Here is a 25916-nt window from a genome sequence, read left to right on the forward strand (position 1 = left end):
CCATGGTGTCTTAATCAACACAGGAATGTCACTAACCTAATGTAGCTGTAAACAAGAGGGTCAGATCTGCTGGCTACTTTGCTTCAGCCTTTTATAAATTGTAGTTGTTATAATTTTTGCCCATCCTCACCTTGCCTCTGAACTACCTAATTTCCTAGGCTATGACTATTTCGCACCTTGGATTTATTTAATTCACAATGTTATTCCGTCTTTGACAGTGACACTTATGTCACTGTTAAAGGTTTTGAAACGAGTATAGGCTAAACTAGAGAGTGTTCTGCTGGCCATACTGTAGTACTTAAACTGGTTGTCAATGGGGAATTTGAACTCAAACCATCCACAGGTGGTTACAGTCGTGATACGTCACACAAATACGCACGATTCTCATACTTTTTAATCTAGAAGAAAGCCACCTGCATATTTGTTATGAGCATTATGTTGTAAATGCAATCCGGTTTAAAAACTGATACAAAGTAACCCTTGAGTGACGCCTCAAGGACATAACCGATTTGTTAAATACTACCCGCTGTAGTGCGCTTTAATTGTCACGTACTCCGAGCCCAGGTCCACCAGGGATCCGTATCTAGAAGGCATTGTAATCCAGGATGGGAACTACCAGACAACTAAACAAACCTGTATCAACAGGCCTCACTTGAAGATRCACATTTCCATGGCACGTTTGSGATTGATTGCTATGGTTACCGACTTTAGGGGGCTGTTGACGGTGTTGGGTAAAAGTAACATTACCTTCATAGAAAATGACTCAAGTAAAAGTAAAAAGTACATTATTTTCTTTAGGAATGTAGTGAAGTAAAATTTGGCAGAAATATAAATAAAGTACATGGCCCAGTTGCATAAAACACCTTAAGTTAATTTCCCCCTTTTTGCCTTAAAGTTTCCTTAACTTTAAGTCAGTTGCACAAAATATTTTAAATTAAGTGAAAAAGTTAAGGATGCTCATAAGGTCCCTTAACTGCTTCATTCAGTATGGATATCGATTTAAACAGCATTTGTGGAGGTKAAYKTTGCTTTCATCTGCTCTGTTAACAAGGAAAACATCAACCAGATAGCTGCTTGGCTAAACAATGGAAGGTGCACAATCCATGGCTACAAAGCYAGCTGGCTAGTTAGTTATAGCTACTCTGTAAGATAGTATTTTTACTTAAGTACTTTACACCAATGCCCGTTGATTTAGGACATTTACCTAAGTAAAATATGGCATTCATTTACATTTTAAGTGCCATGATAGGCCTTATGAAATTACTGCTACAAATTCAGGAAATTAACTAATTTAATCCATTGTGACATTTTTTTGTAATAACCTTTTATTTTTGAAGATAATATAAAATGTGGGGTTTTAAATAGATGTGTGTTTGTAATCGTTAATCAGAATGTTACAACCAAACCGATACCAACCTGCACCTCTTCTGATCACTGGGCTATTAGGTTCTGATTAGCCCATTCTATTTCGTCTCCAGGGTTCTGTGACTGAGAACGAGAACAAAGAAGTTCTTGAGCRTTGCTGTAACTGTTACACTTGTGCGCCATCTCATGGATTGACAGTGTAAATTCATTTATGAGAATCAATAATTTAATTGTTAGTCAAACAGTCACCAAAACAGTTTGGGTGTTTCAAATAGTGAATTTAGAAAAGTTTAGTTAAATGCACAGGTACTGTTWATATAAAAGTTTAAGTAAAAGGTGTTAATGTCCTGGCAGATATAAGAAGTGGTAGGATTTAAGAAAAGGTGGCTATGGATGACCAATTTCAGTCACTGTATTCAACTGTCCACTCCTGATAAGTCAAATGTATTTATAAAGCCGGTTTACATCAGCAGATGTCAAAGTGGTATACAGAAACCCAGCCTTAAACACCAAACAATGCAGATGTAGAAGCACGGTGGCTAGGAATAACTCCCTAGAAAGGCAGGAACCTAGGAAGAAACCTAGAGGAACCAGGCTCTGAGGGGTGGCCAGTCCTCTTCATAACTACTCGATTCATGTCATCTCCTGCAGATACTGTATCTGCATGCTCCAGTTTTAGAGCCTTCTGGGTATCTGCATGCATTCATTGCATTTCATCCTAGTTTAGTCTTACACCAGTTACAACATTACCAGCAACATTATCTGCTGTTTCCACTCTGGAAAACAAGAAGCAAACAAGTCATTTAGTTAGTAATACTATAAAGTAGGGCTGGCACGATACCAGTATTTAAATATTCTTTCTATGACCAAAATTAAAACACAAAGCAGACCGAACTCTTTGGTCCTTTTAAAAACCTTCTCTATGTAAAGTATTGTCTGCTAAAGCTTGGAATATAAATACATGTCACTGCATGACAACATAATGATGTTTGTTAACAACATTAGGGCTGTTTTCCTAACAAAGTTAAATCTCCTTCGTGTTTTGTTTCCTTGTCACAATACTAACGAGCATCACAATACTGTTATAGTGCCATCCCTAGTAGAGGTCGACCGATTAATCAGAATGGCCGATTTCAAGTTTTCATAACAATCGTGATTGGCATTTTTGGACATCGATCATGGCCGATTACATTGCACGCCACGAGGAGACTGTCGTGGTAGGCTGACTACCTGTTATGCGAGTGCAGCAGGAGGTAAGGTGCTAGCTAGCATTACATTTACATTTAAGTCATTTAGCAGACGCTCTTATCCAGAGCGACTTACAAATTGGAAAGTTCATACATATTCATCCTGGTCCCCCCGTGGGGAATGAACCCACAACCCTGGCGTTGCAAGCGCCATGCTCTACAACTGGAGCCACACGAGACCAATTAAACTTATCTTATTAAAAAATCAATCTTAACATAATCACTAGTTAACTACACATGGATTATATTAGTTTATCTAGCTTGTCCTGCGTTGCATATAATCGATGCGGTGCCTGTTAATTTATCATTGAATCATAGCCTACTTAGCCAAATGGGTGATTTAACAAGCGCATTCGCAAAAAAAGCCCTTTCTTAAAATCAATATAAGTATCTATTTTTAAGCCTGCATATTTAGTTAATATTGCCTGCTAACATGAATTTTTTTAACTAGGGAAATTGTGTCACTTCTCTTGCGTTCTGTGCAACAGAGTCGGGATATGCAGCAGTTTGGGCCACCTGGCTCATTGCGAACTAATTTGCCAGAATTTTACGTAATTATGACATAAGTTGCACACCTTCAATGTACAGTAATATTTAGACTTATGGATGCCACCCGTTAGATAAAATACGGAACGGTTCCGTATTTCACTGAAAGAATAAATGTTTGGTTTTCGAAATGATAGTTTCCAGATATGAACATATTAATGACCTAAGGCTCGTATTTTGTGTGTTATGTTATAATTAAGTCTATGATTTGATAGAGTAGTCTGACTGAGCGGTGGTAGGCAGCAGCGAGCTCGTAAGCATTCATTCAAACGTCACTTTCGTGCGTTTGCCAGCAGCTCTTCGCAATGCTTCAAGCACAGCTCTGTTTATGACTTTCAAGCCTATCAACTCCCGAGATTAGGCTGGTGTAACCGTTGTGAAATGGCTAGCTAGTTAGCGGGGTGTGCGCTAATAGCGTTTCAAACGTCACTCATTTTGAGACTTGGAGTGGTTGTTCCCTTTTTGTGGGTGATGGGTAACGATGCTTCGAAGGTGGCTGTTTTCGATGTGTTCCTGGTTCGAGCCCAGGTAGGGGCGAGGAGAGGGACGGAAGCTATACTGTTACACTGGCAATACTAGTGCCATAAGAACATCCAATAGTCAAAGGTATATGAAAAACAAATGGTTTAGAGGAAATAGTCCTATAATCTCTAATAACTACAACCTAAAACTTCTTACCTGAGATATTGAAGATTCATGTTAAAGGGAACCACCAGCTTTCATATGTTCTGAGCAAGGAACTTAAACATTAGCTTTTTACATGGCACATATTGCACTTTTACTTTCTTCTCCAACACTTTGTTTTTGCATTATTTAAACCAAATTGAACATCTTTCATTATTTATTTGAGGTTAAATTGTTTGATTGATGTATTATATTAAGTTAAAATAAGTGTTCATTCAGTATGTTTGTAATTGTCATAAATACAAAACCCCAAAAATTATAATACCATTTGTTTTAAACAAATCGGCCGATCGGCTTTTTTTGGTCCTCCAATAATCTGTATCGGCATTGAAAAATCATAATCTGTCGACCTCTAATCCCTAGTATAAAGTAATCTGCATTACTCAGTTATTACTATGATAGTCTGAAATATTGATCCAAATAGATAACGTACGGGATTACTGGTCACTTATACAGGTCCCGTTTCTTGAAAGGAACCTATGATGTATTACAAAAGTTAGGATTGCTATAGCTACTAAAACAGACTAAATGACAAGAACAACATTGGATTATTTAGCCATAAAATTAACAGAATTTTTCACTCACTAGAAATTATTTTTCAATAAAGACTTTTGCTTGCATAACAATGTTGTATGAGGACTTATTAACTTCAAATGATTAGGATTTAGATTAAAAAATATATTTTTTAAATGAAAACAAAACAGTGCAGCTACTCTAGGCCTAATAATAACAATATTATTGAAGCTATTAGAGTGGTATGACTCCTTGATGGCACTTTGTTACAAATAACATCTTGTCTAGAATTTCCATCTTCAGTCTTCATGCGTCCCATTGCTGCACAACTGCAGAGTAATCGAGACACACACGTATTTAATTAGACAGATCAATACTTCTATGCAACTACAGCATATTGTAATGTCAGGTTTTATATGGGTTAATGGTAAATCAATTGAATTCAATCCGTTTTTGGCAGCATCCCATTTGATTTAAACAAGACTTTCCATACATATTTGCCTATRGAAKAAGTGGTTATAAAGTTACTTTTTGGACCTGAAWGACAAWACATTCAGGAGMWRAAGGTGCTCAAATTTGACCCATTTTGAAAACCCCACTATACCATGAGACYTCCATGGTTTCATCACTGGAAAAGATAAACGGTTGAGTTTGATATAATTTAAAAAGTAGAAAGAAAAACATGATCATAAAAAAACAAGACATTCATCAGTAATAAGGTCCTCAATCTGCGTTCTGAATTGCCCTAGAGGCACCAAAACATCAAATTAAGAACATTTTGAAGATTGTTACACAAATAAGGTGCAAGAAAGCAATCTATAAATGAAATCAGATTTTTGTTATCAGAGCATTGATCCTGCTTTCTGAAATRTAATATCATCAATGTCCCAATTATTTTAAAAGAAACCTAAAGCAATTCAAGAAACACTAGTACACAAACAAGGACCTACCCAGTCCAAGCAGTGCAGTTGACACCATGTTGTGAGTAAAAGCCATGTTGACACTCCTCACACATGGTATCTGTTGTCTTTGTACCTATAAAGTGAGAACAAACAATGTTAACATGTTCAAAAGTTAACGATTGTGGTGCTGTGGAAGTCAAAATCACATGAGGTATGACTTCACTTCAAAAAGAAACCAGAGAAAAAAACCACTAAGCTATCTAGAGCCCATATTATATTAATTTATCAGAATTATGTCCTGTACAATATTTAGCCTCTACTTCATACTTACCAGGTGATTTAGTACTCTGTCCCGGTGAACAGTGTGTATGTTCTACTGCAAAGCTACACTTAGAGTTGGATGAGTAGCTTCTACAGTAGAATCCATCTAGAACGTCGCAGACTGTGTTACTTGTTGGTTTGCACTCTGYCTGAGTGAACAGGCCCTGTCCTGGAAAATATCAGGGTTGATTCATTTCAGAGGACTACTTATGAGAAGGCACCTCATACCCCTTTCACACTATTGAGGTGACCTGAAACGTAAGACACTGGCTCAGATATTTTCTTTTTTACATTGTACTTTCCAGTTGGTGGATGCAGAACCAAGCCAGTGCCACACAACTCAGCTCAGCAGTGAAAAGGGTATGATGTGTACTGCTAAAAGGAAAGATGGGATGGTTTGGAATAAATGTAAATGTACCTGGGTCACAGGGACTGCAGGGAAAGCACTTGGTTAGACCATTGGCCTCGTTCATGAAGGTCCCTCTGATACAGGGCATGCAAGATGTGCTGGAATCCAATGTACAATCTCTGCGGACCACCAAGCCTAATCATAGAAAATACAATTTATTAAAATGTTACATATTTTCTTTAAAAGGTCAGTTTTCCACTTTTTAACATTATATTCACKATCTCCACAACCATACCAGWATGTAGTGGAAAAGATAGGGGCCTCCCGAGTGGCGCAGTGGTCTAAGGCACTGCWGTGCAACTAGAGATTCTGGGTTCGAGTCCAGGCTCTGTCGCAGCTGGCCGCGACCGGGAGACCCATGGGGCGGCGCACAATTGGCCCAGCGTCGTCCGGTTAGGAGAGGGTTTGGCCGGCATGGATATCCTTGTCTCCTCGCGCACTAGCGACTCCTGTGGTGGGCCGGGTGCAGTGCATGCTGACACGGTTGCCAGGTGTACGGTGTTTCCTCCGACACATTGGTGCGGCTGGCTTCCGGGTTGGATGGGCATTGTGTCAAGAAGCCCCACCTCACAACCCCTGCTTGGTTGGATTGTGTTTCGGAGGACGCATGGCTCTCGACCTTCGCCTCTCCCGAGTCCGTATGGGAGTTGCAGCAATGAGACAAGATTGTAACTACTACCAATTGGATACGACGAAATTGTGGAGAAAAAAGGGGTGAAAATACAAAACAAATAAAAAATGGAAGAACGGGGTCCTAAGAAAACGACACCCTATGTCACATTATTTTTCCCCCCCCATGAAACATGCCTCTCATTTACAGCACGAGACTGTATATAGGCCTACTGAAATACTGTATTGTGATATTGTAGGCTACCTGTGGACACGTGACTCCCTCTTGTTTACTGTTAATGTATTTCTCCTACCCGTTGTGTGCAATTGTAAAAATTTCATTTAAAAGAATGCATTCATTTACATTACCTTTATTACACATTGGGCAGCACTGCCCATCACTAGTTTTGTATTCTGCTGGACCACAATCCTTTCCAAATACAAGCACCAAATGAAAACCTGTAATGACATAGGCATATAATAATATACACCGCTCCACACACACACTACACACGCGCACACACTAAAACAACACAATGTAACTCCAAGTCAATCACACTTCTGTGAAATCAAACTGTCTACTTAGGAAGCAACACTGAATTGCAATAAATTTCACATGCTGTTGTGCAAATGGAATAGACAAAAGGGTGGAAATTATAAGGCAATTAAGCAAGACACCCAAAAGGAGTGGATTCTGCAGGTGTGTGACCACACACCACTTCTCAGTTCCTATGCTTCCTGGCTGATGTTTTGGTCACTTTTGAATGCTGGCGGTGCTCTCACTCTAGTGTAGCATGAGACAGGGTCTACAACCCACACAAGTGGCTCAGGTTAGTCAGCTCATCCAGGATGGCACTCAATGCGAGCTGTGGCAAGAGGTTTGCTGTGTTCTGTCAGCGTAGTGTCCAGAGCATGGAGGCGCTACCAGAGACAGGCCAGTACATCAGGAGACGTGGAGGAGGCCGTAGGAGGGCAAACCAGCAGCCAGGACCCGCTACCTCCGCCTTTGTCAAGGAGTAGCATGCCAGAGCCCCTGCAAATGACTCCCAGCGGCACACATGTGCATGTGTCTGCAAAACGGTCCAGAAAAACCAGACCAATGAGAGTGGTATGAGGCCCGTCTCAGCTACCACTAGAGTGAGAGCACCGCCAGCATTCAAAAGTGACCAAAACATCAGCCAGGAAGCATAGGAACTGAGAAGTGGTGTGTGGTCACCACCTGCAGAATCACTCCTTTATTGGGGGTGTTTTGCTAATTGCCTATAATTTTCCACCTTTTGTCTATTCCATTTGCACAACAGCATGTGTTATTAATCAGTGTTGCTTCCTAAGTGGACAGTTTGATTTCACAGAAGTGTGATTGACTTGGAGTTACATTGTGTTTGTTATAGTGTTCCCTTTATTTTTTTGAGCAGTGTATAAGCTGGTTTTACTCCATGTTTGTAACATTGTAATGTAAACAAACACTGTATAGCCTCATAACATGGTTAAACAATATTTTTGATATCATGGAGGGTCAGTCCTTGCACTCAATAGCTCTCGTCTATTAATCAGCGAGTGTTACATTTCTCCAGGCCCATCCCTCAGCTTCTTACCAAAACAGAGGTGGCAACTGTTTTTTGTTTCATCTGTGGATTTGCTCTTTAAACAGCTGCATATTATCACATAATCAAAGTGTCACCAACAAAAAAGGTAAAACATTGGCCTATATGCAAATTCAGCATATGCATAATTTTTTTACATGTAAATAGCTTTTTTCAGTAGTGCTGAAAGCATGCCATTCCATGAGCGCAGCATTTATTTTTCAACTCGAATCATTGAGCCCAATCAGTCCTCTGTGAAAACAAAATCATAAACAGAGTAGGGCTGGTTAATAAATCCTTAGTTTTGGGGTTATGCTCAGGTAAAACAATTTGGCTAATCTATACTTCCAAAGTCCTATTCTTGAAGATCAAGGGGTATAAACATTTATTGGAATGACTGGAATTCTGATAGACATTAGTTTTGAATGTAAAGAGAATTAATTGTATTTATATATGTAGTGTAAAGCGACTAGGCAAACTAGGCAAGGCAGTTAAGAACAAATTCTTATTTACAATGACGGCCTACTCCGCCAAACCTAACATGGACAACGCTGGGCAATTCTGCGCCGCCCTATGGGATCCCAATCACGGCCGGTTGTGAACACGCTGGATCGAACCAGGGTCTGTAGTGATGCCTTTAGCACTGAGATGCAGTGCCTTAGACCGCTGCACCACTCGGTTAGAAGAAGCCTACATAACCAGCCCTTAAAGTAAAATGTAACATCTATAATATCCCAGCTATGTAAAACTTTAACATTGATTTATCCTGCAATAGATGTGGTTCAATTGGTAACATACATTTTTGTATTCTACGCTTCTTAAGGGGAAAGTAATCTAAAGTAACTGAATCATCTGATTAGCTTATGTTTTAATCCAAAAGTTACGTTACTGATTACAAATTTGGACAGGTAACTAACAGATTACATTCAGAAAGTAACCTACCCAACCCTGCTTGTGTAGAAGGAAGCTCGTTATCATTTTCGGGTCCGAAATAACAACTCCAACATCAGGCGAGTAGCGCGACTACTCTCCAAGAAACTCTGAATACAAGGCCGTCATTAAAATGTTAATATATAATTTGGGATTTTGGTAGTAATCTTTGCATTCAACATATTTGGAAACATCATGCACATGGTTGGGGTGGTTGTGAAGTTAGTAGCTAATACTGTAGTACAGTAGCTTGCTGATCCCATTTGGGGGGGTAGCTAGAATCGCAAATTTGATAGTTGGACTAACATTACTTGATTTATTAGGACAGTAACGTTAGCTAAAATAGCCGGCTAGCTAGATACAGTTCGCTAATTTACCAAGGAGGAATACTGTTCAGATTGAAGGCATACCATTTGCACTTGTTGATTTCGCTAATACTGTAGTATCTAGCTAAAGTTGCTGTTTACGAGGGTAGCTAAATCACGATTATAGCTGGACTAACGTTATTTGATTTTCATTAGGACAGTAGCTGAGAACTAGCTAGATGGATACAGTTCGTTAACTTACCAAGGAGGAAATACTGTTCAGACGGAARGCATACCATTTTCACTTGCTGAAGAAAAATGTCTACGCTCTCTACGTTGACGATAGATTAAACGTTACAGATAAACAAATAAGTGTTTAAATACTGTTATACAACATACGCCTTTAAACACATAAAATAAAAAAATTCTTAATACTACTGACACTAGAGGGCAGTACAACCTATCCCTTGACCGGATGTAGCCCTATGTTGCTGGAGATACATTATCTAAACCTTTCTTTTACATTACTTGCCAATCTTTGAGGTTTCTCATTGACGCATTGTTTGACATAATCAATGTACTTACCCTAGTCTATTTTCTTAGACTTCCATGAGCAAAAGTTACATCACAAAATTATGGATTTTGTTATCATTAAGAGCTTTGCAAGAACCACAGAAAAACAAGCAGAAAGAGGCATAACCATGTTTCAGACTGGAGAGGCAGGGGTTGGAACACTTCTGGTCTGTGGTTAGAAAGAGGCTGATTTTTCAAGTTTGACTTAACTTTCACTTTCACTTTGCTCTAATTGTAACAGTCACAAACACAGCAGGTTTTCAACAGCACACAGTAGATATGCTGTATTATATTCTTGTGTACATTACACAGACACACAAGTATTTAAGCTTCCTAACCGTGAGCCAGGCTTTCTATCTTTGTCTCTCAAGAGGAAGTGTAACGTATAAACCTGATACTGTAATTTTATTTTTATTTATTTAAACCGGTGAACTGAAAATAAAGGCAGGTTATAGAGAAGTCACATTGTGTTTGAAAAACTTTAACTGAATAGTCCCAAAAGTGCAAACTCTACCTGCCAGTTAAGCAAAAATAATTTGACATACATATTTGACCAAGGTCTGATTCACATATAGCCTAATCTGCACACTCCAAAGCATGTTCAAACCTTTCTAGACATGGCAGGTTTGAACCTGTCCTTTACTATCTTCCTGGACATGGCCTGTAGCTGAGTAAACCGGTCCTCCAGCTGTTGTCTCAACTCATCCTGCTGGCCTTTAACAGTGATCAGCTCTCCTTCCTTTATGGACAGAGTTCTACACAAGGAACTCACTGTACCTGCAGAGTACAAATGCAGTATTGATTGGGATTACATACAATAAGAGTCATCTGTTCAAAGTGTTTGTTCACAGCTATCCAATCCTCTCAGATCTCCACAAGTGCATAAGGAGGTAGGGGAAAGGGACTAGGGGGAGATTTAGGATTGGGGGCTCATCCTCCCACAGTTTAGGCTCTAAAGCTGTGTTTGATACTGTATCTCCATGTGAACACACCAGAAGAGATCACATGATTATTCCTGGCCTCCTCTAACTCACTTCTCATCTGTTCAGTAAGTGATACTCTGTCTTCCTCCTCACTGTCCACAGAATTCTCTATATCTGAAGAGCTGTGCTTGTGGCCATGTTCCAAGACACAGACAAGGTCACCATGCAAGATTAGATCAGTTTTAGGTCATATTCCAGAAAATAACAGCGCGTTCAGCCTTTATATCAATTTCAAATGCTAACAAATGATTAATTCCTAACTCTATCCAAGTTAACTAAGGGTTAACCTCATGCTGTGTGGCTTGGTGTTCTGTCTGAGTGAGTTGCTTCTCTGTCCAACAGGGCTAGGAACCCTTCATGTTCAGGACCCAACGCAGCCTGGCTATCTGCTGGCTCTTCTCCTGCACCTCCTACCTCCCTCCGATTCCTGACCTCCTGACAGACGCACTATCAACTCCACCTTCAATACAAAGAAACACACAAGTATGAGTTGACCAAGGTTACTTCAGCTCTCCATTTTCACAATTTTTCTATACAATTTTTGCTTTTCATTTGTTTTATTTTAGTTTGACAGGTTTTATATTTTAATTCTAGATGTGTGTTGTGCTCTGTTGGTTCTGGTATCGGTCTTAGTTTGAAGAGTTTTGTAACCTGAAGTTTCAAGTTTTTACTTTCTATTTTCTTTTTCATTTAGTTTTAGTTTCAATGTTAGTCAACCTTCATTGTTCAAAGGCAGATTAATAGATGGCACTGTTATAGTTATAGTACTTTTATACTGTAGTTAGGGTCCGGGATAGACGACACTGTTATAGTTAGAACACTGCTGTGGTAATCAGTATATGGCTGTATACCCATCAAACCTTATCAAATGGACAAATGTCACAACTTGTTGTTCCGTACATGAGCTGAAATACTCACAGAACTCTGAAATGTACAGTTCTGTCCGCTCCTCCTGAAGCACAGAGATCTCTTGGTTTTCTTCACCTCTTCAAACTGACAGGTGAGTGATTTCCTCACCTAACATCAGTATGTTCTGCTCCTTTAAAAAGAGGGGTTATAATATTACAACTACAGTCATTACCGACCTCCAATATGATGCACACCCCACTGAGCCAACCATAGTGCTAACAACCTCAGATCTGGGTTATCAAAAGTGTCAACATGGATGTTTTGATTTCAGACTGGGGGCCACACCAATCTGTATAAAATGTACTTATGTAGTAGGGTCATGTGCTATGATACCTTCCCCCCTGTGTCCTCAGCCATGGTGGTACTGGTGAAGTTAGACTTGTTCTGATGTTCCTCTCTAGCTGCTCCAGGGTCATCGCCATGTAAAGTCCAAAGAAGCCTGAAGGAAGGAGAGATGACTAGAAACAATCCGGTTGACCGTTTTGGGTGGATTAATTGTTGAAGTAGAGGACCTTGTGCATTTCAGGTAAAATAACAACTCAATGTTTATATCCCAGGACAAATTAGCTAGCAACAGCAAGCTAGCTAAATTGCCGTAAATGTTTAATGCTTTTCGACCTGTCCCCAAATTAATATAATTGGTTGAGTTTGTTTTTATATTTCAACCTGCGTGTTTGATCTTATTTGGTGTGGGGGGACAAAATCAACATGCGGGCGATAGTGCACTCAGAAGCGCGCGTGCGGTCTGGTCAGCGTTTTAGTTCGCTTCTAGTAACCTCTTTCCTTCAGGCTTCTTCTTCTTTGAACTTTATATGGCGGTTGGCAACCAACTTTACGGAGCATTACCACAACCGACTGGAGTGTGGGCCTCAGTTAATCTTTTAAATCACCCAGGTGGGTATATGCTCCTAAAAAAACAATGAGGAGATGGGAGAGGCAGGACTTGCAGCGTGTTGAGCATCACAAATAGAACCAAGTTCTATTTTATTTAACTAGGCAAGTCAGTTAAGAACAAATAATTATTATATTATAATTAATAATCCACTAAGCTGGCAGGGTGGCTAACAGCCTGCTGCCTGGCCTGCACCCTCTCATTGTGGAGCTAGAGGAGTTCGAGCCCTGTCTATGTTCATAGATCAGATGAGAGCACCCCTCCAGCTAGGATGGAGTCCGTCACTCCTCAGCAGGCCAGTCTTGGTCCTGTTTGTGGGTGAATCCCAGAAAGAGGGACAATTATCTACAAATTCTATCTTTTGGGAGAGGCAGAAAACAGTTTAACCAGCGATTGAGTTGAGACTGCTGTAGAGCTCATCACTCCCCCTAACAGAGGAGGCCAGAGACAATTACTCGATGCCGACATCTTTCTAGCCGATTTATACACTGAAGCTATGTTGCGCTTGGTGACCTCTGACTGTTTCATCCTAACATCGTTGGTGCTGACGTGGATAACAATATCCCTATACTCGCCAATTTTAGCTTTAGCCAGCACCATCTTCAGATTAGCCTGGACGTCGGTAGCCCTGCCCCCTTGTAAACAATGTATGATCACTGGATGATTCTTTTAGTCTAACACTACGGGTAATGGAGTCACCAATGACTAGGGTATTCAATTTGTCAGAGCTAATGGTGGGAGGCTCAGGCGTCTCAGACCCCGTAACGAGTGGAGGAGAGACCAGAGAAGACTTGGACTCGTTGCTTAATGGGGAAAACCGGTTTAAAGTTTGTCGGCTGAATGAGCGACACCAGATGAGCATTTCCTCCCAGAAGCCATGAGAAAATTGTCTGGCTGCGGGGACTGTGCGAGGGGATTTTTACTACTATCTGTACTTTTTGGTGGCACAGACGCTGTTTAATCCTTTCCTACACGTACATTACTCTTGCCTAAGGATTGCATCTGAAGCTGGGCATGCAGCACGGCTATCCCCGCCATAAGGTGATCGTTATCCTGTATATTAWGAGTACAGCGACTGCAATTAGAAGGCATAATGTTACTACATAGCTTCGGCTGGTGGAGGTCGTGTAGAAACATGTCCGGGGTGAGAAGTCGAGCGCAGGCAACAAACCGCACAGCAGCACGTAAAGAAGTCTACAAGTTGTGACCAGAAATGACGCTGATGTAGCTTACTCGTTACAAAGCCTGAGGAATCAATTTATTTTATTTTATTCATAACAGATCAACAACTTACATTGCTACATCATACAAAACAGAACGCAGGTATTAACAAGAAAATACAAACATAGAACAAATCAATGACATAATAAAAAAATTCTAGTACAATTGGAATCACTCTGAAAAAATCTCATTATAATGATTCACACAAATGTTATTCTTATTATTCACTAGGGTTTTAATAAAATAGTTAAATTCAATCAAATGTGTAATTTTGGAATTTGTTTGTGTATAAAGTATTTGTCTACAATATATATATATATATTTTAAATCAATCATTTCAATGGTCTTGTTATCATTGCAATAGTAACATTATATCCTTCATGTCAAAAACATGGGTAGTGTTCATAATGGTAAATAAGTGTTCTGCAAGGTTTTCCCAAAAGTCTGACAAATTTACATTCAAAGAACAAGTGAGACAGATTCTCACCTTTTTCACAGAAAACGCAGATATCCATCAGTAGCCACATTTGGATAACAGAATTACATGGATATATCTTATGTAAAATTAAAGTGCACTTCCTTAAATTTGTTTGGTATACAATATTTGTAAGGCCTTAACCATGCATTTTTCCAGACAATGTCAGGAATAAACATGTTCCAGAAATGTTCCTCTCGGTGTAACTTGGTTTTGTGAATGGAGAATTTGTCATATATTTACAACAAGATTTCTCAAGTAAGCCCACGCYTTCCAATCTGAGTTCTGGATAAACTGTGATCATTACCAAAGCTAAGATGAGTTTTCATTAGTGTAGTTAGACCACTGGGGTAACGGCTTTGATCACAGAAATAAACTCTGAAAGGTATTGGAAACTCTTTCAATGCTATAAATTGTTCATATGTAAGAATATTACCCCTGTTGTCAAACATCAAGAACAAAGTCAATATTCCTCTCATGCCAGCTGGGGTAGAACAATGACTTATTCCTTACAGTTATATCTGAATTATTCCACAAAAGAGCTTTGTGGGGAAAAATTTCAGGCCATTAAAGCTTGGTGAAACCTAGCCAATTTAGCGGGTAATCATTCAGGAATATAATTACGTTTCAGTAAAAATGTAAGTCCTCACAACTTATTAAACACATTATTTGGAATGAAATACCATATTGAATCAGTATTGATCAAACATCTTTTCAACCAGTTAATCTTGAAAGTGTTGTGTCAAAATCCAACACTTCCAGACTGCCTTCAGCTCTTTTATTAGAGAGGACTGATGTTTTTTAGTTTGACTTATTTTTCCAGATGAAGTCAAGAAAGGTCTTTTTGATCTCTTTACAAGTAGAAGGATTTACAAATAAAGACAATGAGGGGTACACAAAACGAGACAGTCCTTCTGCCTTGGACAGAAGTACTCTCCCAAGTATAGAAATATCTCTTTATAGCCAATTATTAAATATTCTTAATTTTAGGAGAAATTCAAATGTCTGACTACATGGTGTTTGTATTCCTAAATATTTAACACAGTCCTTTACAGGAATATTTTCTATTTCTTTATCAGAGTCAAATAAACATAAGATTTCACATTTTAGAAACATTCAGTTTTAATCCTGATGCAAAAGAAAATGCAGTTATAGCATTAAGGGCATGGGCGACCTGGTCTTTGTCTCTTAAAAAAGGAGTCGTATCATCAGCCAGTTGGCAAATTTTGATTTCTTTGTTAAATGGTTAAGCCGTACAGATTTGCATTATTCAGAATATCTAGAGATAGAAGTTCAACAACCAAAATTACTATAAATGGCGAAATTGGGCATCCCTGTCCTACACTTCTGTTGATACTGAATCTTTTGGAAATATTAATTAAGGTTTAACACAGAACTATTTTATATCTTTGTAAAACATGCGAATGACTTTGATAAACTTTTAGGAGTCGGTGAAAATTCTAAGTGACCTAAAGAGAAATTAATCTTAAATTGTGTCAAAGGCTTTACAGAAGTCCAAAAATAAGACAACCGCATCTGAGTCCATTGCATCTTAATAATCTATAAGGTCCAAGACTAAACGAATGTTAGAGCTTATGTGACGGCCCTTTGTCAGGATTTACCTAGGGGTCATGATTGGGGCTATACAAACGTTTGGTGTATTAGAATAATTGATTATGCTTATGTTATATTAATAGAAGGGGAGGGGTTATAAGACCCCTCCCTCCTTACATTTATAGGGTCATAGACTACAGATTAACAATACAAATTCATTGTAGAGGATTAGTATTCCACAATTGTTTTTAGTTCTCTCTATTTCATTATGAAGAGGCTCCTCTGAGTAATGTGTGACTGTGAAGAAGGAGCTCTGCAGGGGAGTGGAGGAGATAAGGCTAGTCAAACATTCCACAAGAAATCAGCTTTGGGGAGTGGACGTTTACTGCTAAGTTTAAGATAACACTAAAAGCCATTGTTTATATAGGGTTTTGGTCTCAGGAGTAAAAAGGTAATGACGTAGTCAGTGACATCACTAAGGCGGGACTTCGGTTTAATAAAACAACTTGAGACCTTTTGTTTGATGCAGAACTTACTCGGAAACATGCGTGCTATGTTCCTGTTTGTCAACTTCTGTCTGCAATTGCATTAATAAAGGTTTTTGTATGATTTAATTAAAGATATTGTCATAATGCTAATTTCACCAATGAACCAATGATTGACAAAGGACATAAGCAACGAACCCTAACACCTTCATAAATCCTGTTTGTCTCATTTATAATGGTATCTATTCCTTTAATCTTTTAAAATAAACCAGAACAATCAATTAGTAATCAATATTTAATAAAGTAATTGGTCTCCAATTGTCAGTGAGAGAAGGGTCTTTATCGAGCTTCGGAATCAATGAAATAAGGCCCTGTTTCATAATGGAGACCATTTCACCATTTTTAATGCAATCGTGAAACATGTTAAAAATAGGGTCTTCTAGTAACTCAAACTGTCTATAGAATTCAACTGACAGGCCATCCGGGCCAGGTGATTTCCCTTTTTTCATTGACGCAGGTGAATCGCAAACTGAGTGGAAATCATCCTCAATTACAGGGACATAATTCTGAATGTGGCAGATGTAGCTTTCACAACCATCTTCCTGAAATTGTCAGTTGTGATGGTTTCATTAAAAAAAATATATAAATGTTATTGTAATGGGATCTTTGCATAAAACATTAATTTTGAGTGCAGCTAGATTTTTTTGTAGTATCTTTTTTCAAGTGCAAAAAAAGTCACATGTGTTTCTTTCCCCCTCTTCAATCCATTTTGCTCTTGACCTTACAAAGGCACCCTTTGCCAGATCTGTGTAAAGCTGTTCTAATTCTAGTTGTAAAGACTTAAATACAGACTCTTCAACTTGAGTTTTCTAAAGGTAATCTGTCAAGCTTGCTCATCAATTTGAAAAATTGCCAAATACTTCCATGACCCAAGACTTTTCTTGCAAAGATATTTTTGGCTAACAATTTGATGTTTCACATGAGAGTAGGCTCTTTAAGTGTGTTTCATCTCCAATATCCTCGAGTACCTTTTTTAGATTTTTTTTTAGTAGCTTGCAAATTCAGGGAAATCAAGTGATCAGAAAAGGGAGTCAACTGATGATCTACATCTATAACAAAATGGGGGAAATTAGGAATAAATCTATTCTAGATTTACGTAACATAGTTTTGTTGGTCCAGGTATAACCATTTGTATCCGGATTGAAATAACGCCAGGCATCAGAGAGATCCTTGCATAATGTAGTGATGATATTGCTATTTTGAAGGCTTTGACTCGTTCTAGGAGGAAAACGATCAACAGATGCATCAGGTGTTTAATTAAAATCCCTTGAAATAATTAGAAAAGCCTCTGAGTATTTGTTGCATAAATCCTGTACTTTTATGGTAAATTGGGTAAAAATTGTCTTATTTGGAGCATGTGAGTTATGTCCATATACATTACAAATGATGAAAATAGCATTGTCAAGTTTTTTTATTTTTATTTCACCTTTATTTAACCAGGTAGGCTAGTTGAGAACAAGTTCTCATTTACAACTGCGACCTGGCCAAGATAAAGCATAGCAGTGTGAACAGACAACACAGTTACACATGGAGTAAACATTAAACAAGTCAATAACACAGTAGGAAAAAAACCAAAATGAGTCTATATACATTGTGTGCAAAAGGCATGAGGTAGGCAATAACTAGGCCATAGGAGCGAATAATTACAATTTAGCAGATTAATAACACTGGAGTGATAAATCATCAGATGATCATGAGCAAGTAGAGATACTGGTGTGCAAAAGAGCAGAAAAATAAATAAATAAAAACAGTAAGGGGATGAGGTAGGTAAATTGGGTGGGTTGTTTACAGATGGACTATGTACAGCTGCAGCGATCGGTTAGCTGCTCAGATAGCAGATGTTTAAAGTTGGTGAGGGAAATAAGTCTCCAACTTCGGCGATTTTTGCTGTTTAACAGTTACTATGACCCATCTCCCATCCTGTGAAGATGTGGATTCAAGAATGTCACCTTTAAACTTGTAAATAAGTGTCAAAATACCAGCAGAATGATTTGATGCATGACTGAAATAGACCATATCTCCCCATTGTGATTTAAATTCACTCACCCGAAATGAGTTTCCTGCGTTTACAATATAAAAATAAGGCTTTCCTTTTTGTAAGATCTCTCAAACCCCTAGCATTCAGACTAACGATATTGAGTGAGTTGAAAACTAACTCCTGCATTTAAAAGAAAGAACACAAATTAGATAACAGAAGTGGTAATGTGAACAATAAAACAGTGAAGCTTGAGAGGGATTACTCCGACGGAAAATTACGCACAGTTGAGGTAGCGGTGGTTAACAGTAAAGATATGTTCATTTCCTTTTGGCAAGTGTTCATAGGTTAACTTAGTTCAAGCGGTACATTTACTCATGGCAGTACTCACAGTTCCAGTTCGGTTAATGTCAGTTACCGAGTAATAATTTATTCGATAAACGCGTGTGGGCCCTTGAACCCAGCCTTCTTTTCCTCTCGTCGTGCCTTGCCTTCTGTATAAACGGTATCAGAGCCTCTTTGATGCGGAGCTTCTTCTCGTCCAGAAACTTGTTCCCCTTGGTCATTTTCCAGATTATGTCCCTGGAATGGCGCATAGTTAAGCGCAAAATGATATTGCGAGGGGGTCCATCATATCTTCGTTTCCCAAGTCGATCACGTATGTTAGCTTGTCTTTGATGCACGGAGTCACCTTTCCCAGAATGTTAATGACTGCTTCCCTAATATTCCTCTACCTCTTTTACACCTTGGATTTTCAGATTCCACCTGCGAGAGTACCTTTGAAGTTCAGCTACATAAAACTCATTCTCTAGGAACGTTATCTTTTCTTTGTTTTCGCTCACAATTTTGTGAAGCTGACTGACAGTTTCTGACAAATGATCGATCTTCTTTGATGTTTCTTCGGTGGCCCGCTCTATGACACACTGGAGAACGTGGCGTCTTGTTTAGTAGACAGGGACTGGATAGCAGAGAAAAGTTCCGACATGGAAATGTTTTCTATTACTTTTTTCACCGGTGGATTTTTAATTGGAGTCTAAGGTAAAGAGGTTGCAAGGATTTCATCCTGGTCAGTTTTGTTCTTTCTCTTGCTTGAGTTCGCGGCTTCTTGTGTATCCATGCTGCTCTGGTTCTCGTTGTGGCTAGCTAGCATGTCAGCCGTCTTCTGCGAGACTTGGATATTTCGTCTACTTTTGTCTTTCTGTCGTGTTCTTCCCATTCAACTTGACAAAAACGAAATCTAAACGTATCCTATGCCGCTAAAACAAGTTGTAGTTAGTTTCTTTCAACAGTGATAGCCAATGTTAACCACCTAACCCTCAATGTTGCTTTGACAAGCGCGAGAACACGCCCTCTCACGGCGACGCCATCTTGGACACCCTGAGGAATCTACTTCCAGACTGCGGTAATATAAATATGACGTATTTACGTAGAAATAACCTACTTTACATGTTCCGCGCTGTAGCATAACTTTAAGAATAATATATTTTCATATTGCTTAATGATTGTGTCATTTTACTACAACGAATAGGCAGGCCTACGCTATGCTGTTTTCTCGCTTTCGTTTTCAATATTCTGTTATCTCCCGTAACTCCCTTCTAATTTTAAAAGTGCGTTGCTACTCACTCGAATTGTCACTGTTCTTGAAATATTAAACGCTATGGCCTTGTCATTATTCATTAATGCTTGTTTGATTAACTGAATAAACGGACAAAATAATATAAGGAAAACAACATCACATGATTGCCAGTCAGCAGCCCAGACGGACTTTGCCTGGCCACTTTGTTCTTTGCCCCGCTGTGGGGGTAGAATGCTTGCGAAACAGACCTGGGGCCTCATTTATAAACCGTGTGTATGTAAAAACAACTGACCCCAAAACATGCGTACTTTTACTGCGGCACATATAATAGTTTTTGCTCTAAAAGCCAGTAGGTATTCCATATACAGTGAGTTTATTTGTGGTGAGTAATGGGTGGAGTTAAAGGCCATCAACACTTTTTTTTAAATTTTTTATCAACTTTATTTAAGCAGGGAGTCATGCTGAGACCATGTCTCTTTTGCAGATGAGCCCTGCATGAACATCAATCAACAACAATTACACTAAACATATCTATATACACATCAATTACACTAAACATATCTATATACACATCAATTACACTAAACATATCTGTATACACATCAATTACACTAAACATATCTACACAATACATACATATAAATAAATACATGAAAGCAAACACAAAAATCTACCTAATGATGATTTCAGCAACCATATTGATTTCAACTGTCAAGTATTGACCCATCAGTGCAGATGAAAGGGATGGAGAGAACAGATCCTCAAGCAATTGAGATACAAGACAACAATCAATGCAAAACACAACATTTTATAAATAATTGCTTAGGAAATAGCTGCCTATATGTAATTATTTTAAAATGCAAGGATGAACTAAATAGATTTCCTCTCTTCTAACTAATGGAAAATGATTGCACTTTGTTATTAACCTGTTTATTGTTATGAATGAACCTGTCCATCATAACCCCCATTTGCACACAATACTAGTCTACTTTCCTGTTTTCAATGCTATACTTCACCAACTAGAAACTTTGCGTAGGCATGGTCTAAAGTTTGTGGGAAGGTGAGCACATTTTCATGTCAAGTTCAGATTTTATAAATTACAATTTTTGTTTTAAAACTGTCACACGCAGGTTTTATGGTCCATTTTGTACATATGCACGGTTTATAAATTAGGCTCCAGACCGGGTTTGAAAAATTCCTCCTTAAGTTGTACATTTTCTCGAAATCTAAAGGCACAACCTAGATTGGAGCCAATGCCTTAAGTAGTTGAACATGTTATTACTCAAACCTCGTGAAAGTGACAAATTCACACGTTTACATTTTCGTCAAAAATATTTTTATATCGAAGGAGGGCCTTTGAGTTGACATGTTGCACATGCGCAGTTCAGCTTTAGACGACCGTTACACCCGATGACGTGTTTCTACGCATGAGTTTGGCAAGCCAAAGTTGCCATGACATCGCCTACAATTGTGATTGAGGATTTCTATTGGTGAAGCAGTTTAGTCTGTCTTCATACTGTGCTGTCTTTGGTAGAACGGACTTTGCTCAATGTACAAGGCTACGTCACCACAAGATGGCAGCATTCTCTAATAATAATTTGCCAAGTTCTGTTTCATACTTCTCAAACTAGCTTAAACTTTCTGTGATTTAATTCAGCAAGATCATTTACAAATTTAAATGTTATTTTTTATTATGATTCAGTTCACTTTTATTCACATTGATGGTGGTGACTAACTCAGGGGTGGCCAGCCAACGTACATTATATTTATTAACTGCGCAGTGTATGCAATATTTAAGCAGAATATAATAGAGCTATTCTTACTATGCAGTACATGTACTAAAATACATTAAGTCAACAGGTCTATTCATCTCAATACTTCAAAACTCCTAAAAACGTCACAAGTCCAGTATGTGGGTCTTCCAGTGAGTTGGAGAGGATTGAGGAACCATGGCACAGTTTGGAACCTTGATATGGACTGTGAGGAAAACATTTCTGATTTGCACATTTTGTGGCTTTGCATCATTTTACTAGCCTTGTACGCCGGGAAACAGAATGTAAGTTCATGAGATCAGGATGGTTTGTACGAGGCTCTTTTCACGCAACAGAAATTCCTGGCACCAAACAGTATGCTCAATTCACAGTACGACACCACATTTACAAAAGCCAGTTTAAAAATAGTTCTCCATAATTACATTATATTTGAATAGTGAATATTTTAGTTAGAATTTTCCTAACTAGTTCTGTAAGTAAAAAAAATACACGAGTTTCAATTTGAGTGATTAGTGTATTTTTTTTCTCTACTTCCAGATACATATTATGTTGGTGCTTGTAAGCATTGGATCCTGTATTGCATGTGGTAGAGCCGAGTACAGAATAGGGGATGAATGTTGTCCCATGTGTTCACCAGGTAAGGACCCTCTTTACATCATTTGAATCACCAGACATTAATACATCATCACTAACAGAAAAACATGACGTTGTCATTCTCTCTTCCCCAGGAAATCGTGTACATAGGCATTGTACTGAATTCACCAGCACCAGCTGTGTGCCCTGTGTTGATTCTACATTCCTTGATGAGCCCAATGGTCTCATAAAATGCAAAGTGTGTACCAACTGTGATCCAGGTAAGAGTGGTSCTGTGTGTCTGCCCTGAAAGCCAGACACAAACACTGATATGTTAGTCTGTTGTTATGCTATGAGGATATGTCAGTTGTATCTACATCAGATAATACATGCCATGTTTTCTCTATAGGTTTGGGTTTGATGGTAAAGCAGCCATGTACACCTTCATCAGACACTGTTTGTGGGACACTGGAGGGGTTCTACTGTCTAGACCCAACTAAGGATGGTTGTAGAGCAGCCCAGAGACACCGCAGCTGTAAACCTGGTCAATACATCAGCCACACAGGTTGGTCTTCTGTCGCACTCATTATACTAATTGTAATGTTATAATTCAATTGAGTCAAGTTTTTATCTTCATTGTGAACAATCATTACAGTTTATGGAATTAAAAATAAAGGGAGGGAACAAATGCAATTTTCATTAACATTTCAACATGTGTTTGTGCAGGAACAACATCTACAGATACTGTGTGTTCTGACTGCCCTGGTAAAACTTATTCAGATGGATCATTAACATCTTGTCAACAACACACAGAGTAAGTGTGAACATGATTAGTTAGTTCAAAAGTTTATTCCCCTGAAGATATAAATACATTAATATACTCAAATAGAAACTTTAAAAAACATACCTCGATTTCTGTCTTTAACAGATGTGAATTCTTGGAAATAAAACCAGGAACTCCTTGGTCGGATTCAGAATGTGGAGTAGCCTCACTTCCCATAGTTGGAATCAYAGCTGGTGTTCTCATATGTTTTTTTCTGATAGCCACCATAGCTGGTGTTTTTTTATTTATGAGAAAAAGACAAATGGTGAGAAGAGAAATAGTGAGAACAAAACAAAACTCAGGTAAGATGACTGGAATTGTATTTGTTCCATTCATTGTTTTCATTGCCTATGATATTCAGTTTACTCTGTGAATGCTACATGTTCTACTTCTCATAGTGTAGATTACTACTGTTTGTTATCGTCATGGTTACATGGTATGTTTATTACAATATTGGTCATCTGTCTKTTTTATAGACCCTCAAATACCTACACAGGTATGTTTGGAAATCTATGAATATATTTCATCACATTGTACTACTTTGTGCTTTCTTCTGACTGACATTTTAATTTATTGGGCCAGTTTCCCAGACAGAGATTATGCCTAGTATTGGAATAAAAAGCATTTTAAATGGAAAGTCTTCATTGAATGTGCCTCTTAGTCCAGGACTGAGTGTAATCTCTGTCCGGAAAACCGCCCAATGTGTTTAACTAATTTCTGATTCCATTTGATAGGCATCCCCAGATCAGGAAATACCAATGCTGTCTGGGGGAACTGGAAAAGGTAAGGCACACCTTCATGGTTTTCAAAATATRTACGGAATAGTTTTTAAAGAGTTAAAAGAATTTCAAACATATTTATGAGTAAATGTATATGGTATATAACTTTATCAAGTCATCAATGCTAAGACCAATGATATTATACAAGATTATAGGACAAGCTATTGTACTACAAAACATTGTCCAGAATGTAAATGAATTACTGATAAATTACAAATTACTTCTCTCCCCAGATTCAAGCCCCCGTCACAGTCAGGGACTCGACATTCTGTAATCTGTGGTCCACTGGCTGGCTGGTCCAGCCATCTCTAKTGTATCTTAACACTACATGTTAAATGTGATATTGTAGAATCTGGTTGATATAAAAACAGGATTCTACACCACATTCAATTGTAGAGTAAAGAAATGAAAAACACTTTGAAACCCAACCTCCAGTTAGAAGAATATGACTTCTAGATACCTGTTGGGAGAGGACCACAGTGTCTTTGTACCACATGGGGATGTTTAAAACTTACTCCTCAGCCTGAACTGTTCCCACTTGTGTCAGCGAATAACTAGCTTTTTGTGTGGGCGCCACTGGTAAGATGCTTCAGAAGGGCAGAAACATATCAGCTTCTGCTACAGCCTACAGACTGGTCTAAAATGAAAAGGAGCATGTGATGAGTATAAATTAGCTTCACCTTGCTAGGAAACAGCTTTAGAAGCTGGTTCCTCTCTTCCCAGGGGAAAGTAAAATGTGTTCATAACTTCAGGACTGCAACATCTGTCAGCCCAGACTATGGAACTTCAAATGGGACTTGATAATATCTTGAGACACAGATTACTGGAAACTGGTGCAGGATGCACTGGTCTAATGTCCATTGCTTGTTTCTTGGCCCAAGCAAGTCTCTTCTTATTGGTGTCCTTTAGTAGTGGTTTCTTTGGAGAAATTCGACCATGAAGGCATGATTCACGTAGTCTCCTTTGAACAGTTGATGTTGAGATGTGTCTGTTACTTGAACTCTTGAAGCATTTAGAGGGCTGTAGTTGTAGTTCTGAAGGCTGGTAACATATGAACTTATCCTCTGCAGCAGAGGTAACTCTGGATCTTCCTTTCCTGTGTCGGTCCTCTGAGAGCAGCTTTCCTCTAGCGCTCTATAGGTTTTCAGCGGACTGCACTTGAAAAACTTTCAAAATTGTTTCCCAGTATTAGACTGACCTTGCATGTTTTAAGTAACTGATAGCTGGTTCGTTTCTCTTGGTTATTTGAGCTGTTCTTGCATAATATGGACATGTATTTTTACCAAATAGAGGATCATCTTGCTGTATACACCCCTACTCTTGTCTCAAACACATGATTGCTCAAATGCATTAAGAAGGAAATCATTCCACAAATTAACTTTTAACAAGGCACACTCAGGTGACTACTTCATGAAGCTGGTTGAGAGAAATCCAAGAGTGTGCAAAGCTGTCATTCAAGGCAGAAGGTGGTCCTTTGAGGAATCTCAATATAAACTATATTTGGATTGTTTTAACACTTTTTTTGGTTACTATGTGATTCCATGTGTTATTTCTAGTTTTGATGTCTTCACTATTATTGTACAATGTAGAAATAGTAAAATAAGAACCTCATTGAATGAGTAGGTGTGTGTATATACAGTGTCCAGGTCTTTCTGTTCTTTTTATAACTACACATAGGATACACATCATTGGTTACCACATCATTGCTTACGGTGAACAGCATGATAAGGAGACTATGGAATGAGGAGAGTAGGCAAGTTCATACCATGGTCTGTAGCTACTCCAGATGATGATGCAATGAGGAGAAGAGGTCAGCTCCTCTGGTCTGGTATCTCCTCAGATGACTATGAAT

The 25916-nt window shown here is 38.6% G+C and overlaps 2 protein-coding genes and 1 long non-coding RNA gene across 6 annotated transcripts in view; 1 reads left to right on the forward strand and 2 right to left on the reverse strand.

The window, feature by feature from the left end:
* Positions 1-25916, reverse strand: part of LOC139024433 (uncharacterized) — a 69122-nt gene that overhangs the window by 38549 nt on the left and 4657 nt on the right. The gene's annotated exons all lie outside the window — the stretch shown is intronic.
* LOC112071036 (tumor necrosis factor receptor superfamily member 14-like) lies at positions 1800-10110 on the reverse strand. 3 transcript variants are annotated; one of them, XM_024138490.2, is made up of 7 exons: positions 9677-9862; positions 6966-7055; positions 5997-6122; positions 5589-5747; positions 5306-5390; positions 4272-4684; positions 1800-2139 (listed from the first exon to the last, which is right to left on the reverse strand). In XM_024138490.2, the coding sequence occupies exons 1-6, from the start codon at positions 9711-9713 to the stop codon at positions 4552-4554; spliced, it is 630 nt and encodes a 209-aa protein (XP_023994258.1). In that variant the 5' UTR covers positions 9714-9862; the 3' UTR covers positions 1800-2139; positions 4272-4551. The 3 variants fall into 3 exon arrangements, with proteins under 3 accessions (XP_023994258.1, XP_023994260.1, XP_023994261.1); XM_024138493.2 differs by lacking the exons at positions 1800-2139; positions 9677-9862 and adding an exon at positions 10000-10110 and having other exon boundaries at positions 3908-4684; XM_024138492.2 differs by lacking the exons at positions 1800-2139; positions 6966-7055 and having other exon boundaries at positions 3906-4684; positions 9677-9860.
* On the forward strand, positions 16691-24713 carry LOC112071033 (tumor necrosis factor receptor superfamily member 14-like). 2 transcript variants are annotated; one of them, XM_024138487.2, is made up of 10 exons: positions 16691-19943; positions 21978-22096; positions 22427-22526; positions 22618-22743; positions 22872-23027; positions 23189-23276; positions 23391-23587; positions 23762-23781; positions 24020-24068; positions 24298-24713. In XM_024138487.2, exons 2-10 carry the CDS (start codon positions 22067-22069, stop codon positions 24336-24338), a joined length of 807 nt encoding a protein of 268 aa, XP_023994255.1. In that variant the 5' UTR covers positions 16691-19943; positions 21978-22066; the 3' UTR covers positions 24339-24713. The 2 variants fall into 2 exon arrangements, with proteins under 2 accessions (XP_023994255.1, XP_023994253.1); XM_024138485.2 differs by lacking the exons at positions 24020-24068; positions 24298-24713 and having other exon boundaries at positions 23762-23978.

Source organism: Salvelinus sp. IW2-2015, unplaced genomic scaffold (genome assembly GCF_002910315.2).
Source record: "Salvelinus sp. IW2-2015 unplaced genomic scaffold, ASM291031v2 Un_scaffold1499, whole genome shotgun sequence".
Taxonomy (NCBI): Eukaryota; Metazoa; Chordata; class Actinopteri; order Salmoniformes; family Salmonidae; genus Salvelinus; species Salvelinus sp. IW2-2015.